Raw genomic sequence first — 18161 nt, 5'->3', positions numbered from 1 at the left:
AGTAATTACGTCGATGATCGATGTGATTTTTAGCGCTGTTGCCGAGTTCTTGTAAAGTGTTCGACAAACACAGCGTACTTGCGGACGAATAAAGACTGAAAATTAATTATTATTGTATAGAAATATCTATAATAGTAATAATAGGTACAATATAAACCATACAGACGCGTTTGCATAGCATGAATGTAAATAATGACGATATAACAAGAGAGTTTTTGGGATTTTCCATTGACCGTATAGAGTGTGACACAAACTAGTGTGTATATCCCCTCTTTTTTCAATACTCTTGTTATACTCTAACGGTTAAATATCTAATACGCAATGTCGCGTTTGAATTATTTATTCTAATTTTTAACTATTTACGTATATTTTAGCAAAAAATAAATGCCAAAAAGAAAGTTTAAAACTTGCACTCGTAATTGCTTGTATTTTAAACCGTATAGGTATAACCTACCTATGCTATATATATACTGCATAGTATTATAATTTATAATATATTAGATACCTGTATTTAATATATACAGGTCAATGGCGTATTTAGGTTTTTGTCATGGGGGGGGGGATATGACTTATAAATGAAGATACCAATGAGAATATTATACAATATATCATAATATTTAATTCTTGCAAATTTAATCAATTATTGATAAAAAAAAAAAATAATAATAATAATTTTTTAAATAATATGATGACTATAATTATTTGTGAGTATACAGCCTATGCGGGATTTATCCCCTTGATCCCCCCTTTAACACGCCACTGATACAGGTTATCAGTGTATAACCAGTTGGTAATGGTTTCGCAAAGATTTTGACATAAAAACAAGACAACAAATGAAGAATTGAAACGACGCACCTGAAGGTTCTACTGAATTCAATATTCATTGTTTGAGTAGTCATATATAACGGATAAAATCTGTACAACGGTAGACGTGACCACATTTTCTCGTCGAAAGTTCATATAACATCAACTAAGAAGTCAAACTTAATGAAATAATATGTATTATAAAAAATAAAAATACAATAATTTCTACTAAATAGTTGGAAAAATTATATAATTTTTATTATTCACTATACGTCATGTTCACCTCATATTTTCATTTAATAACGAATTGATTCATTAGGTATCTTATTTTCAGAATTTTTTACACAAAATATTATATTTTCAAACTGTTGACATTTTTTGTACCACTTAAGGAGTGTATGTACTGTAGACATACAAAACTCTGGATAATTTTTCTGAAAATGATAACATATCTAAATCAAAAGTCAAACTAGTTATTTTTAAGTTATTGCACCTAGTGTATTAAAGATAATAGGTCCATAAAAATAAGATGGTTCCTTGTCGAATCATACGTGTTTGTAAACAATAAATCCACATGGATAATATTATATTATAATAATTGAAAATGGTTATTGAAATGAATAGCCACTCAAATTCTCGTTAACACAATCGCCTCTTTATCGCATATTTTTAATTTGTTGAAAATAGCTACCGAGGGCGACACGTCATGATAACACGTACCTCAACTACCTACGTGCGTTACATCAATACATCATTTAAACATTTTAAACCTAGATAAGGTGACGTGTTTTATAATTTGTAGATAAACATAACGTGTCGATGTTTTAATTTTAATACAATTTGTCTCACGTCTGTATACATAATATTATGTTATTATTATTATTATTATAACCGTAACACGAATTGTATGAATTTGGTCGATATGGCGGCGAGTGCATTGTATGATATTTTTAGAACAGAACATTATACTGTAATAGCTGTCGACGTGACGATTAATACTGATTTAATTTTCGGATATTCCAAACCATTAGAATCGCTTTAGCAATGGCCCGGAAATGACAATCAATAAATCTACAAAATAAAAATAATACAACATTATTAAGTTACAGCGGTAAATCCGGTATGTGACGTGAGGTCGTATCGTTTTTAAAATAACCCGACGCCGAAACTAGAAAAACAATATAATTGTAAATCTTTTAATAATACGCTAAATTCACTTGCCTCGGTCATTTTGAAAACAGACACGTAATACTTGTGTTAAAATTGAAGTTATGTACTGTTAATTGTTATATTAATTGACGAATATAGGTAGTCGGTACTTACTATTATTTATTTTAAAAACAAATGGGATATGACCAATTAAAAACAGGTACCGATTTCAAACTCTTTCTATTTACAATATACTCAAGTCTTGCTTAAAAATTAAAATATCGAGAAAATCCAAATGTGCGTCCACACGAGAGCACGCACAAGCTGAACATGACGTGTGCTCGCTACGTGCGAACACAAATGCTTGTACTCTGTTTGGACGTTGACTCACACAGCTTAATATTTGTGTGTCAAATATGCGTCTCATGTATCTTCTAAAAAATAATTTAATTTTTATCGAACATGAGCGTAAAGTTAAAAGTGCTGCGTTAATGTTATTACATTACATTAAAAAACAAAAAAATTACAAGTCGACAACATAGAAGATGGGGACCACTTGTATAAACAACGAAAGGCTGAGCCTAATTTATTCAATCATTTACAGTTTGACAAAACTACTGGACAGTTAGAAAACTATGTTCGTATGGCATCAGAAGACTGAAGTTTTGCTGTGCAAAATTAGATCAAAAATAATAAATAATTACACTAAAATGAGAAACGCAGTTCCAGTTGAGAAAATATGAGAAAAGGTTTTTATCAAAGTTATTTATTCATATTTTCTTTAAACCCATTTGATCATCACTGTCATGATATTCATAAAAAGTTATAGACAGAGAAATGGAAAGTTGCTGCTAGAAATATGATAGTAACGATTTTTTTTCGAAAACAGGGGTACTTAATCTGAGTAACGAGAAGCATGATTGGTATACAACATTTGTACCATATGACTTCTACATACATTAGAATGAATTTTGTATTAAATTACACGGTAATTATATTTTTATCAAAGTTATTTATTCGTATTACATAGTAAATAATTATAAAATGTAAATACATTCACAACTTAAAACATATGCGCGCTTTTTTTCATTATTTTGGGAAATTATATATAATATATATATATATATATATATAAATTATTATTACTTATTTTATAAGTTTAAAATTAACTCTGTCAACTGGTTGTATAGTTGCAATATACGGTGCTAACGCAGGTATACCTTTGTATTTTGTAAGACAGTTGTTAATTTCATGATAAAAAATAAAAAAAAACAGAAAGGTAATAATTTACAATACAATAAAATGTTGTATATTTTGACACACTATAAGTTATAAAAAAAATATTGCACATAATGTAAATAAAACTAAATAGGTAGGTGATTTCGTACAATTAAATCATTTTTTAAAATTAGATATAATGTAAATAAAAGCGATACATAATATTAACGAAATAAAAATAATTATTAATTTCTTAGTCTTAACCTAATTTGATTATTAGAAAATTTAAAAATACACTACATATTTTACTTAAAAATAAAGGACGTTTTATACATTTTAATTTAGTAACTACATTTTCACAAATAAATAATGAACAATCGTCATACGTCAGTAGGTAATAAAAATATGAAATCATCACATAGTTAATTATAATTTTAAATTTCATTAATATTTTATGACTTTACAAGTATCTAATATTTATAAGTATTTTGAAACTAATAAATTAGAATACACCTTAATACAATAAAACATGTAAAGTTTATTAAATAAGTAAATATAATAATACTTTAAAAATAGATAAAGCTGCGATTATTTGACAATGTGAAATATTATAAAGTGAATTATGTATGTTCAATAATTATTATATCAAGCCATTTATATAAAATTATAAATTATAAAACAATTATTAAATAGACCTAAAAGTGAAAATTCCAAACTAAAGTTGGTGATCATTATTTTTTATACATTTGTAAATTTTTAACTACCTAGACAATGTGCGTTAATACAATATAGTTATAAAGATCACTGTAACAGTGATGTATCTTATAAGAAAATTAAAACCATTAATTTATTAAATAACACCCTCAAAGGGTAATGAGTAATGACTAATGAGATATAGAAATACATAAGCATAGAAGTCATAGAACAATGAATTATATTAAATATTACATTCCTTTTTTCCCATTTACAACTAATTCAAATGTGTTAATGTTTGTAGATATAGTCGCGAATTTAGTATTTTACAATTAAAAATATACAAAAATGTATTTAGAATCACAGCAATTAGACTAGAAAAATATTGTTTAAATTTAATATTTACAATTTTAAGTTATGCTTATGAGTTATGACTATGCCTATATAATTAAATTATAATTTTTGTCAATATTTGAAACTGCATATGAAAGAATATAACTAAACATGACGATGGCAATTCAGTTACTTGAATAGTAAATAATTAACTAAAATTGATCAAATTAAAACTGTATGGAAATGGTTTTTTTATATTATTATTATTGTTAGTATAGAGCAGTCTATGGTTAAACTATTTTTAGTTTTTACTCTAATATATTTTTGTGATCAATATTTTAAATTTAAATAAACATCAATAAAATGTTAAGATTGTTAAGATATTTTAATATTTATATAATTATATCACAATGCTTACTCTCAATTTTTTTCCATATTCATTGTACTACACTAGTATATAATATGAAATGTATAAAAAAATATTACTTCATAATTGTATATAATACACAAACTAAAAAAAAAATAAATAAAATAAATATATTATAGTTCTGTATAAAATATAGAAATCTTTCAGTAAATGCATTCAGTGTATTAGTAATTGCACAAAAAACCTCAAACGAGGTGAAAATAACTTAAATTAACTTGCAAAAAAGTTTGAAAGATTCCTAAAATTATTGAACGAATTTCATTTAGTACACATTTTAGTTAATTATTAGTGTTGTTTATTTAATTAGTACTGACGCCTGACAAAAATAATAATACTTGATTATATATTATATTATTTATATTATCATAAAAGTAAAATATTATAATTATCAAAAATTATTTATTAGATTAAATTATTTGGCAAATATGTTTAGTGACTTGGTGTAATGTAGCATACACAAATAGAATATTTTGTATTTTAGGAACATTGAAAATGTTGGCATCTTATAATTGTCAAATTATTATGATAGTAGGTATTATAGTTTTACTGAGTATGTTAATTATGTACCTACATTATGAATATTAAGTTTTAATTTTACTCATTGTATATTATTATACTAATAAAACATTTTTAGAAAGGTATGTCTGCAAAATGAAGATTTTATATAGTTAGACTACATACTAGTGTACTACACTAGGTAGTAGGTACACTATAGTCTAAATTAATTAATACACCTATATAAGTATAGTAATAGTTATGATGACTAGATACGAAAAAATAAAAAATAAGTTTTAAATTTCAGTTCCTCCATTATAAAAATATTATATTTACGAAATATAATTGTAGTAAACAGTAGTGGTTCATTCATATTAGGTCAAACCATAAAATATAAATATTATAAAAGATAAAAACATTAGTCTATGATATTTTCAAAACACAAAAATACAATTTTGTGTACTTAACACTACAAAATGCAATAAGCTAACATCTCTGGTTACCATAACTATATTAAGTTGAATAGAAGAAAAAATGTAAAATTATTTGTTTGATTTTTTGGTTTGCAACAGGCAACAGCTCAGACCGCTCAGAAGTCAGAGTGTAATTGTTTTCATCATAATAATATTATTTTGAAATTGGTGCATTTTTATTTTTCCAGTCTTATTAATAAAATACGAAAATAGCTAATATTTAATTGTATTAAACAAAAATTATTAAATTTATATTTTTGGATAAGAGTGCGTTTTAATGGGTTTGGGTAAAACGGATTTTTCAACCGACCATATGTTGGTTAGCGATAGGAATGGTCAGGAATCAGTTACGCTACACACGTTTTTAAATCGCGAATAACAATCGCATAAAATAGTACCATGTGCATTTAGAATATTTAGAAGTCGATATCCAAATGAAGAATAAACACACGTGTTCGGTCACAATCAAACGTTAAAATTAAACTATAATATATTTTCAATGTATTATGTAGGTACGTAGTCAGTAGTCACATTAAATGTTTTAATGCTTTTGTAGGCATATTTATTTATTATTTCGTATAGAAAACAACGAGGGCATGATTTTAAGGTTAATAATATAATATAATATATATTTAAATCATGATTCCAGTTTTTTTTTTTTAAATTAAACTAAAAAAGTGGAATAAAATAATAAAATCTACTGCGTTAAGAGTTCAAGACGCTGCAGGGAAACCATAGCGTCCTCTTAATGCATATACCCGGGTCTGCTATAACGCATACCTAATGTAAGTCATATAGCTCTAATTCATTATTTATATTCGATTATCTATGCTAATAATAAAAACATAATTTAATGATTATAATGCTCAGTTTATCAAAATATGTTGAAATTATTATATCTAAGATAAATTATTACTAATAATTAAAATTTAACAAATTTAAGGAGAAAATAAGTACTATACTTATTATTTCCAAACTTTCGATTCTAATGGTTTAGAATTCTTAATATCATTCACTGGGTGTATTGCAGACGACAGACAATTATGTTTTGAATCATTGATAATTTCTTCGATATCTTCTTTCCTATAAAATAAACATATAATATATAACATGTACATACATATTTTAGGTATATTATCGATGAAACTGGTGGAAGTAAATATAAATATATCTGTATGTATATCAAGTGAGTAAAGTAATGGGAAAGTAATAGAAATACTCAGCGTAATTTATAGTGCACTACAACTTGCTTGTCTCAACTTTAAACGCGTTTAAAAATAATGTTCTTTCAATATTCGTCATTTATACATCAAAATATTTACAAAAATATTCAGTTACATAGAGGTTAGGTATATTTATTCTTTTCTTCAAAAAATAATATTATTTCATAAATAAACATCATACAGATGAAACATAAAAAATCAGTGAACACGATCTACTGAATAGTAGGCTTTAATATTTTCTTCTGATGGGTATGTTACATTTGAATTCAATGATAAATAATTATGAACGAAAAAACTATTCTAAATAAAAGAGACAGATGGAACATTTTACATTATAATATTTTTTTAAGAAAACCTAAACCCAGACACTTACATTTGTTGTCTCTGACTTATAACTTACAAGTATGTAACAGCAAATTGTAAGCATTTAAACGTCGTTGTTTTTATACTAGAATGAGAACAGATTTATTTTAAAACTTAAAAATAGTAACAATAAATAAAAATATCATAATTAAACCGATATACTATACAGACGATACGTAAACTGTTGAAAATAAATTTAATATGCTACATACTTATAAGTTGGAGATAACATATGTGAGTAACTTATAAATAAAATTAGTCTTAATATTTTGAAAAATATAATGTGCATAGAAATTAATAATACGTAATGTGAAAAGTTTTAATTTTAAACTTTTAAATCCCTAAATTTCTATTTTAGATTTAAATACTAAATTTTATCAAAAAACATCAAACACTTAATAAAAAAGTAGATGGTGGATACCGTTTTGCTGTATATTAGGTCCATTAGGTGTCAAGTAGGTCACAATTTTTATGGATGTGTTAAATTTGAATTCAATGATGTATTAAAATTTATAATATATGAAAAATGATATTGAGCAGATACGGTCTGTCAGCCAATATCAATAATTATATTTTACATGATTTTTTTTTTTTTCATAACTATCATAGTCATTTATATTATTATTTTTAGTATTACAGTAAGTTAATACATTTTATTTTGAAAATATTACATTTATTTCAGTATTAGTATTTGATTATTATAATAATAATTATTAAACTATATTTATATCACTTTATATAACTTAAAATGTAATAACATTTTATGTGAATAACGTAAAACAGTAAAAATAAATTCATGGTACCTATAAATAGATAATATTTCAAGATAAATCAATAATGTTATTGCGTATAATATAGTACATGTATAATTCATAATAATTTATGCCTACAACGTAAAAATTTAAAATTCCTACGAATAAGGTTTTTAAATTATAACAAAATAATTAACATTGATCTTTATCATTTAAATAGGTGAGTTATTTCGTCTAAATTTGAACAAAATCTCTATAAAAAAATGGTAATTAGCCATTACATATTTATTCAATTTAATGGTTTCAATAAAAGTATGTATTTATGAGTAATTCTTTATTAAATTGTTAAAAATTATATATAAAATAATGGTTTTTATGAATTTTTAACTACAGAATAGTTTGCAATTTTTTGTGATATTTACAAATTTCGTTAAAATTCTAACTTTAAATTCATATAAAAAATTGTTACATATTTTTAATATTTTTATACAGATATGAAAATAAATTATGAGGGAACTTGAATTACATTTTCAAGAATATTGATCCAGCGAGTAACTTTTCATCAATAATAACAGAAAAAAAAATGAACATTTATTACGTCCATAAATATCTTAAAAAGGAGTTAAAATATATTGAAAATTTTATCACATAATAAAAATAATAATATAAACATTTGGTGAAAATTTCATGTTTTATTTTTCGTCTTTTAAATATAATAAAATAAAGGAAACAATTAAGTGAAAAACAAGTTAAGCTTAAAGATTCTCAAATTTTTACAAATCTAAAGTCACCCTTAAAGTTGATAATAGAAACATTTTGTATACTTCTTATGGTGTACAGTGTACATACTACATAGAAAAAAACATAATTGTAAAATCAATTCATTTATCATATTTTGGAATCTTAAAAAAAAATTGAAGCTGCATTTTTATATTTTCGAAATTCTATAAAACAAAATTTTGAAAAATCTTATATTAAATGTTAACGTGATATATTAACGTATAATTTTTATATATTTTCATTATTATTATTATCACCGAGAAACAGATACTTTATCGACGTAATAAATCTAAAATTGCAAATGTCAAAAATCTATTTATAAAAAAAAATAAAAAAGTAAAATATTTAAAATATTATCATACCTAGAAAAAACTAAAATTTAGTGAAAATGTCATGTCTTTTAAAAGTTATTTTGTTATGGATTAACTATAGAGATATAAACTAAAATGTTAAGCTGCTTGCTATTTGTAATTTGACAAAAAAAAAAAAAAATCGAGAGTATCTACACTACATACAGATACATTGGTACATGTATATGTCTTGTTTCTACTGAATATAGTTGACATAAGAATGTCGATGTCAATTTGGTATTAGATACGAGGAGATGGGGATAACTGTAGATAAATTTTTTTACCCGTGTAAAAAATAAACAAGTTTCAAAGACAGGAATTATTTATTTTTCAAAGACAGCAATTATTTATGGAGTATACATTTTCTAAATTTTTATTTAAATTATTAATTTTTTAAACTACAGAATTGTCATTTACAATACTTTTAGTGATGGATAATAAAGGACGGTGTTTACTGAAATATGAAACGTACTCACGAGTTTCAAGCTTCTCGATGTGTCGATAAAATAGTTAATAAAAAAATAAATAGTTGAAAATAGTTATTTTTATCGTCAATACATTTATTATACAACGGGCTATACCTAATGTTACTAATAGATTACAGTCACCGCGATTCCGATAACGTTCGTATAATCGCTAATTTCCAGAAACCGGTCCCCACCGGTCGACGCGCACACACACGCACACGTGAACGTACCAATGACGTCATGGTAACATTCTCGGTGTTGGACAATTTAACAGAATGACCCCCAGCCATAAGACATATACATGTCAAAAAAAAACAAGTAAAGATTTTAAAAGAAGTACTTAAATAAATAGATTATATGATTAATTGTTTTAAGAAATTAAAAATTACCTGGCATGCATGAGAAATAAATTAAATAATTTATGTGGCAGGCAATTTTTTGAAGTTTCGGGAGTTGCATACATTAAAGTGTCGTAGTTGTATTTCAATAAAAAACTTTCCAATAGTTGAAGTATTTCCATTACTTTTTTATTTGACAATGAAGATTTAGAAACCTATAAAATATATAAATGAATATTATGTAATTTTTATTTTATAAAAGTACCTACAAAAAATGCTAATATAAAATATGTATGATCCATCAACAATAATAAAATTATGAGCTAGAGCCTGTTTTCCAATTAAAATAATTTTAAAACCCATAAGCTAATACACTACAATAAATTTAAGATTACAGGATATTAAAATATTGTTAAGAAATTCCAATAGATTAATTTTTTTAAATATTTTGATAAGCGTTAATTATAAACATGTAGGTCATCTATATAAATTATAAAAATATTATAAAAGAAATTTTAATCTTTTTTGATTGTCTGTAATAAGTAATAGCTAGGATTTATATGCAATAAAAAATTGCGAAATATGCATTTGATTTATTCAATTATGCAAAAATATACAATTATTATGATATATTAAACGATCTTCTGTTATACCTTAATATATGTTCTTATAAAGAGGTATTTTTGAACATCGTCAATATATACTGTCACACAATAAAGACGTCTAGTCTAGCAACAAAATATATCATAAAACTTGCATTTTTCGCGTTTTTGTAATGAAAATATGCAAAACTAAGCAAAATAAAAACACCACTGTATATCATCATGAGGTGGATATTACTGACAAAAGCTATAATCAGAAGTTGTAAAACAAACATACTATAGCATATAAATCCTAGCCCTAGTAAAAAGTAATGAAAAAACAAAATAAAATATTCATACTAAATAATTTAGTTTAAAATTTGATTATATAAGTATAATATTTAGAATTTAGATTATAGATACTTGAATTATTATAAAGAATTATTGGTAATTATTAGTACTTACTAAGTATTAATAACCATCATAAAATATTTATCAATCAACAATTATTTTTATTTAAAAGAACCAATAATTTTTAAGAAATTTTTTTAGTTTAAAATATTTTATAATAGTTTAAAAAAACGCAACTTTATTGTTAACTAACCTCAATTTTTAAAGGAACACTGAGATTTTTTGAAGCTTTTATTAAAAACATCAAAACAAGATTGCTTGATAAATTGTCATAATTTTTCTCCAAAGCGCATTTTTTTAATAAAGCGGAAATGTAAGTCAAATATAGAGCAAAGGTTTGCCGAGCCTGTAGATTACTGAAATGTAAGCAAAGTTAGACATGATAACAAGTAATAACTAATATTAAATATACTATGTAACATACGGGTTAATAAATTTGGCATTATTACAGAAAAATATTCAAAAAAGTATATTAAACCAAAGTGTTAATTAATTTTAAAACATAATAATATAATACCTTTTGAATATAGAACATAATATAGATACAGTAAATTCTGTATTTATATATAGCTTAAAAAATATTAACTTATAATATTTTTTAATTTAAAATGTTAGTACAGAATATGTTTTAAAAATTATAAATCGTGGAAAAAATATACATAGTAATAGGCTAAAGCAAATATAATTTCCCCATCACTATTTTATTTTTTTAACTTTAAAAATATATAACTTTTTAACGAACAGGAACAAATAACCACAATAATTTTAAGGGTTAACTTATGTAATATTATGGACTTGTTTTGAAAACTTTGTTAAAAAGTGTTTTTAAACACATCTATAAAATCAATAAGATTTTCTTAATATCAAATATAAGTTTGAAATATGAAAATAATTATTTTTTCGAACATATAGGAATTTAGACTATTGGGCATTTATAAGTTATAAATGCATAATTGATCGTTTTTATCAACTAAATGAATAATGAATATCTTCAATAGAATTACAATATTGTTGCATAAAGTGATTGGTATATAATTTAAAATATTTTGTACAGACATTTTATAAAATATACGAGTTACTATTTAAGAGAAAAAAACTGTTTTTTTTGAAAATATAAAAAAATACATAGGTTCTGGTACGTATATATTTAAAAAAAAATTTAACAGAAAGTTGTACTAAAATACATATAGACTAAAAATGTACCTATCTATTTTATCGTAAAACGATCAGTATTTATGTAATATAAAAAATAACTAAATATGGTTAATTAGTAGCGTATAATAAAATAATGGTTAATTCATTAGTATAACATATGCATGTTTAAACATAACCAATACGGCTATACCAGGGGTCACCAATTAATATTTTTGAAAAACCACTTTGGTAATCTGAAAATTTTTCGCGGGCCATAAAAATTTTAAGTACATATTTTTAACATATAATAGGTATTATTTTAAAATTGGATGTCATGAAAACATCGTTTTTTTTTAAATTTATTATTTATTATTGTTTATAAACATAAAGAACATAATCAATATTAAAAATATTTGAAAAAATTTAAAATAAAAATTAATTATAAATAAAATAAAAATAAAAAATTATTTAATGATGTTAAAAATATTTGAAAAATTATACTTTGTCTGCGGCTCGTATAAAATGTGTTCGCGGGCTACCATTTGTTGACTACTGACCTATACAATTTAATAATTTATAAAATAATTTTTTTTTAAATATTTACCTAAACACATATCCATCGTTTAAATATTTTAAAATTGCTTTTTTCAACTTTAACATATCAGTTGTTTGATCCACATCTTTATTGTCTGAAATATTAATATTATTTCAATTTATTTTTTTATTCTCTTGTAAATTGTATAAAATTAATAGTATATATTTTTATAACCATTTAAGTTTTGTTTAAAATCTTTTAAAGACCTTTCATAGCGATCTTGTTTGTTAATATCCATATAAAACGAGGAGTTTTCATTGAATAAATGATCATTTAAAAAATAATTATAATTTCTTATTAGCTTAATATAAAATGGTGGTATAGTGGATCCCCTAGGAATGCCATTGATATTATCTGTAAATAAAACATTAAATAAATTGCTATAACATTTATTTTAAATTGAAATAACATTTTTACCTAAATAAGAGGAATATTTTTTCCATGATAAGTATGTAGGGAAAATTCGTATAAACCCTCTGCTCCTTTGATTTTGATCCATCGTATTTTTCAATAAACGTTTTTCATCACTACTGAGATTATTAATATTCATACTAGAATTGGTTTTCCTTGGAATATCAGATTTTGGTCTTCTAACATTTCTACAAAAATAGTTAATATATTACATAATACAAAAACAAATTTCTATAGTTCAAAATTAAAATTACCTATTAAAATTGAAGACAGTAGGGTCAACGATTGGAATACCAATTAAAGTAAATAAATCACATAGCATTGAACTCTTAATACGAGAATCAAGCGCTGAATCTATCCCCAATGATGGCGATAGGTTAACTTCAAGTAGCCATGGTTTAAACTTGTCGTCCACCAAAATATCAAACCCGTATAATTCTACAAAATAATACACAAATAGTTAAAAATGGGTTCATTTAATAAAAATTCATTAAAACAAAAAAAAAATTAACATTGATTCCTTTCCTTATACTTTAAGATAACACGAAAACAATTTTTTTTCGAGCTTAGGTAATAGAAAATATTTAAAATTATTATGAATGTTTAAATTTAGCTATCCAATTAACACTAAAAGATTACTATAGGCATTTAGACATTTAAAACGAATTAGAAATCTATTGTTTTATTATTAGTTTCTTCAGTTTTAGAATCATTACTATTTATTAAAAAATAATTACCAAAACAATTTTGACTGTGAGGTACAAAGCAATTGATTGCTGGTAACATCTGTGCAGTAGCACTCATTATTGTTTTAACTACAATATCTTCAATTTCAGCCATTAAAGTTTCAGTATTAATAAAATATTCTTCTCTAAGATGATTTAAAAGAGCACTCATCGACCACTTATGGCCTACATTTTCTCGTTCAGGATCTAAATTTCTAAACCATAACAGTTAGTAATAATATATTAAAATAATTTTATATTATAATGCGATTCTTCTAAAGGTAAATTACTTATCTTCTCAAAAAGTATTAGTTTAGATTTTGAGTGAAGATATCTTAATATATAGTATATATTTTTTTTTAATTAATGTACAGTAAGCCGTAAGGTCAATTATAAATATTAAATAATCATGAAATACAATATAATATATATGTTATATAAATATATCGAATAGAAATATTATCTGATATGGGTATTTATTTTTTAACGTTTCGGTTAAGTCTAAAAATATAAGATTTTGTGTATGTCACACACTCTCACTGTGCATTTACTTGTATTCATTATTCGAATCGTAGTTGTGTTGGTGTGTGAACGTTTTGAGTGTCCGCCAATACTTAACACGGTCATTGGAAGTTGATTAAAACTTAAAATTATCAATAATTTTTAAAATGAATAAAAAAATGTCCCGACTTGATGTTGAATTAAACATTAGACTGGGAATAATTCAAAAGTGTCCCTCCCCGCCCAGATGACACCAATAGGACCTGAACTTATTTCATTTTTGTAACATAGTTCATTTTAAGATATTGTATTGTGTCATCAGTAACGCGTAATGCGGAAGATACTCGTAATAAGAATTACAATGTTATTTAATGTAATTTGGCAGATCATGTTGGAGTGTAAACGTGACGTAGCATGATTTATTTTCATTAATTTTTACGTTTCATTTTTATTATCACTATCATAGAATATAGTATTACTTGAGTAATTATAATTTGTAATATTTGAGTGGATTTTCATAGACAGACAAAATATTTTTCTAGTCAGCAGGCTAACTGATTAACTCAAGAGTACGTGCAAATAGCTTCCAAAATGAAGGAGCCCTAGTTTTTAATTCTGAGTACTTCGCTCTGATGAATATATAAAAATACAAAGATGTGTTTTTTTTCTCGAAAATTTAGTAACAACATTTTTTATAAGCGTTTGAATATAAAATTATAATAAAATTCATAAAAATTGTGAAAATTAGTAAATTATTTTGTAGTTGGAAATTAATAAGAATTTTTATTTTTATACCTAAGATTTGAAAACGTAATACAAAGTTCTTTATATATTTTCCACCTTTTAAAAAAAAGTTTGTATCGGAAAATCAAATTATTTTTTATGAAGTTTGAATTTAACAATAAATAACGATGTTAATTATTTTCTTAATTGTTATGATTTAAAAACATTATTTTTTATAATAATGTTTATAATTTTTATAATTATTTACATAATTTATTTTTTCAGAACTGATGATAATAAATGATTTCAAATTATGTAAAAAAAAAATATTTCCAAATATATTAATATTTTTTGAGAAAATGAGTGTTTACCATTAAAATATTCATCTTGAATAATACATAACATCAATTATTATTGTATACAAATAAATTATAAATCAAAACATAATATCAATATTATTAGATTACACTGATTTTAAAACGTGTAATCTAATTATTTTTTAAATCAATTAATTTAACTAATAATTATTTCTGCAGTGCACCAAAACACCAAGTCGCCGTACTCAAAAGTGTTCTTTGTCTTACAAGTTTGTTGAAGTTCGTACTATAAAAAATGTACGTGCTGGATTCTTATACTGCTTGTAGTTACTATTAGAGAAAATGTACTTTTAAAAAAGTAGAATTTATTGAAAAACTTATACAATTAATTTTAAAATCAATATATTAAAAAAAACTTCGCACGACATTTGATTTAATCTAAATAACTAAAAAAATAAACAGTAATAACTGTATCCATTACATCGAATTGCTATATGTTAGGCTGTTACGCCAAAGAAATCAGACTTTGAGATCAAAATAATTTTATCAAAATAATATAATTTAGAATAATAAATACAAGAGGAACACGCGAGAAATGCAAATATCAATATACTTTGATATTCTACGAATAATCGTTTTCAAACGCATACCTAGTACCTACCTATTGGCTATTTCAACCAAAACCATCTATGGCGGGTAAACGTCGCGTAGTTATTAAAAATCATGGGAACGCTTGTAGAAACATAAAAAAACTTTCAGTGAGGCTTTCAGCGACCAGCGTAGTTCTAAGCCAATACTTGATAAATATTCGTCAATCATTGTGCTTTACGGTTTAGTTAAACCGTATAGGTATATAGTATGTATTTTTTGATCATAATAGTTCATAATTCATAAAACATAAAGCGATTATTTTTACTTGTTGTGGTTTCCTATTGGTTGTTTGTAAAACGGCAAGAATCAAAGGAATTAAACGTAGAATATATACGAGTTCACTCTCTCGGCTGAGTGCTCGTCACTTGTGAACAAGGCATTATTATTATATGAGCGATATAATCATTAAGTCAAAATATACGTGAAATATATTAATCGGAGTACATATGGTGGTGGAGTCGACTTAACGCGTGCGACAGAAAAAACAAATGGTACGGCGTCCTCTTAGCAATAAAAAAAATATAATTAGTTAAGATTTTAAAATTAAAAAAAATAATGTTCAAAATAAAATACAATACCACGCATAATTGAAAGTTTACCTACCTAATATAACTTGGGCTGCTTTTGTTAACGCTATAATTACAAAGATGCATTCGTCGATTATTGATTCGATTTCTATCGCGTACATATTTAACAGTTGCAAATCTAACTAATCCTTCTTCGTACAAGTATACAACAAGTGGATTGAATGATGTAACTAATACGTACAAACGTAAATCCCACTTATATCCATTCACCAACAGTGGATTGTCAATATACTTGGCAACAACGACATTTTCCTTCAACGTCGATTGAGTGTCCTTAAACGACTGCAAACAATATCCCGACATTATTATTTAGGGGTGTAATAATAAAATTAATAATTCAATAATAGCATACGGTTTTTAGAAATTACATAATCAATAATTGTTATTCCTCTTCCGCGAGATAAATCGAAAGGCTTTACAATCCATAAACCTCGATGTCGATACTGGTTCGAAATAAATCTATTGTAATCTTTAGGCATAATATATGTTTCAGGAACAAATGAGAACTTTTTAATTCCATTGCGATGGCTCATAATTTCAATATTTTTGTACAGTTTATCTTTGCGAGTCAATTCGCACGATCTAATAGAAAAATGTATTAAATATAATTATTATACATTATAGAGTACATGATTACCACGTTTATATGCAGCAGATAATGCGCATTAGGGAGTGGGTTTATATGCACCTAAAATATCAAGATTAGATGTTGAATAAAATTAAAAGTTAATCCGAATGTTTTTTAGTCTAATAGGCTTTATACTTTTGATTCCATGACCAAAGGCATAGTCCATAGAGATAAGTTACAATATGGTATAGTTTTAAGTGTACATACTTTAATTCGCATTAAAGCGTTTACGCATGCATTTCTTAATCCCAGAGTAAAAGTTAATTCGATTTGACGAGTCGAATTAAATAATTAATGTGCATTAGCTTAATGCGAATTAAAAATGCGTTTATATGCACCTAACTCTCGAATTAACTTAATGCGCATTAACTGCTACATATGAACGTGGTAAGTGTGAGAACTTTTTTTTCTTTATTAAAACAAATCTACAGTCTAAACAGTTTTGTACAATAAATAGGTTTGATAAGTGACATAGGAAATAATTAATATGAATCTTAAAATTAAGGAGGTTATCCAGCGGTAACACCTTACAGAGAGATAATAACAGTGACATTTTATGATTAGAAAGATGTTACTTGGAATAGTAATACCCAGCACTTATTTTACTAACGTACTAACCAAGAAGATCCCTACACCATTTTATTTTTTGTCTATTGAGCAAGTTATTTGGAAGTGTGTTAATTGACAATGTAATGATTAATGGATTTGTGTGTGATTGGAGTTTATTGTGAAATCTGATGTAGTACAATTTGGGGATTTGGTTACGATTTTGGATTTTAAGATTTTTGTAAAGGTTGTGATTGGTAATGTACCAGGGTGCAAAATAAACTAGAAAAAGACATATTGATTAGAAGGCTTAAATAAGTCGGGTGTTGGAAGGTTTAGCGGCTCCCCATCATTGAACGCCGTAGGTTCATAGTAATTTGAGTATAATTGATGAGGACTTGTAAATTAGTAATTTGTTATTAATATTCATTTTGGATTTAAGTAGGGGTCTGAGGAGGCGAAGACGGCTTTTCGTTTATTTTTTAT

At 24.9% G+C, this 18161-nt stretch overlaps 1 protein-coding gene across 3 annotated transcripts in view; it reads right to left on the bottom strand.

The window, feature by feature from the left end:
• Positions 1 to 7: 7 nt before the first annotated feature.
• The window catches only part of LOC112596833 (tubulin polyglutamylase TTLL5), a 38742-nt gene continuing 20588 nt past the window's right edge, over positions 8 to 18161 (bottom strand). The window contains exons 3-13 of one of the 3 annotated variants that reach the window (XM_025342656.1): positions 16870 to 17083; positions 16518 to 16783; positions 13735 to 13937; positions 13252 to 13435; positions 13004 to 13185; positions 12761 to 12940; positions 12596 to 12680; positions 11051 to 11213; positions 9917 to 10080; positions 6555 to 6675; positions 8 to 95 (exon numbers count right to left, since the gene is read on the bottom strand). In XM_025342656.1, coding sequence (XP_025198441.1) covers positions 6558 to 6675; positions 9917 to 10080; positions 11051 to 11213; positions 12596 to 12680; positions 12761 to 12940; positions 13004 to 13185; positions 13252 to 13435; positions 13735 to 13937; positions 16518 to 16783; positions 16870 to 17083 — 1759 coding nt within the window. In that variant the 3' untranslated portion in view covers positions 8 to 95; positions 6555 to 6557. Of the gene's footprint in view, positions 96 to 6500; positions 6676 to 9916; positions 10081 to 11050; positions 11214 to 12595; positions 12681 to 12760; positions 12941 to 13003; positions 13186 to 13251; positions 13436 to 13734; positions 13938 to 16517; positions 16784 to 16869; positions 17084 to 18161 lie in introns of those variants that run through there. The other 2 variants (XM_025342655.1, XM_025342657.1) reach the window with 2 other exon arrangements.

The sequence above is a fragment of the Melanaphis sacchari genome, unplaced genomic scaffold (assembly GCF_002803265.2).
Source record: "Melanaphis sacchari strain LSU unplaced genomic scaffold, SCAv2.0 Contig34_pilon_pilon, whole genome shotgun sequence".
Lineage (NCBI taxonomy): Eukaryota > Metazoa > Arthropoda > Insecta > Hemiptera > Aphididae > Melanaphis > Melanaphis sacchari.
The sequence above is the reverse complement of the archived record's forward strand: the minus strand, read 5'-3'. Positions and strand labels throughout refer to the sequence as shown.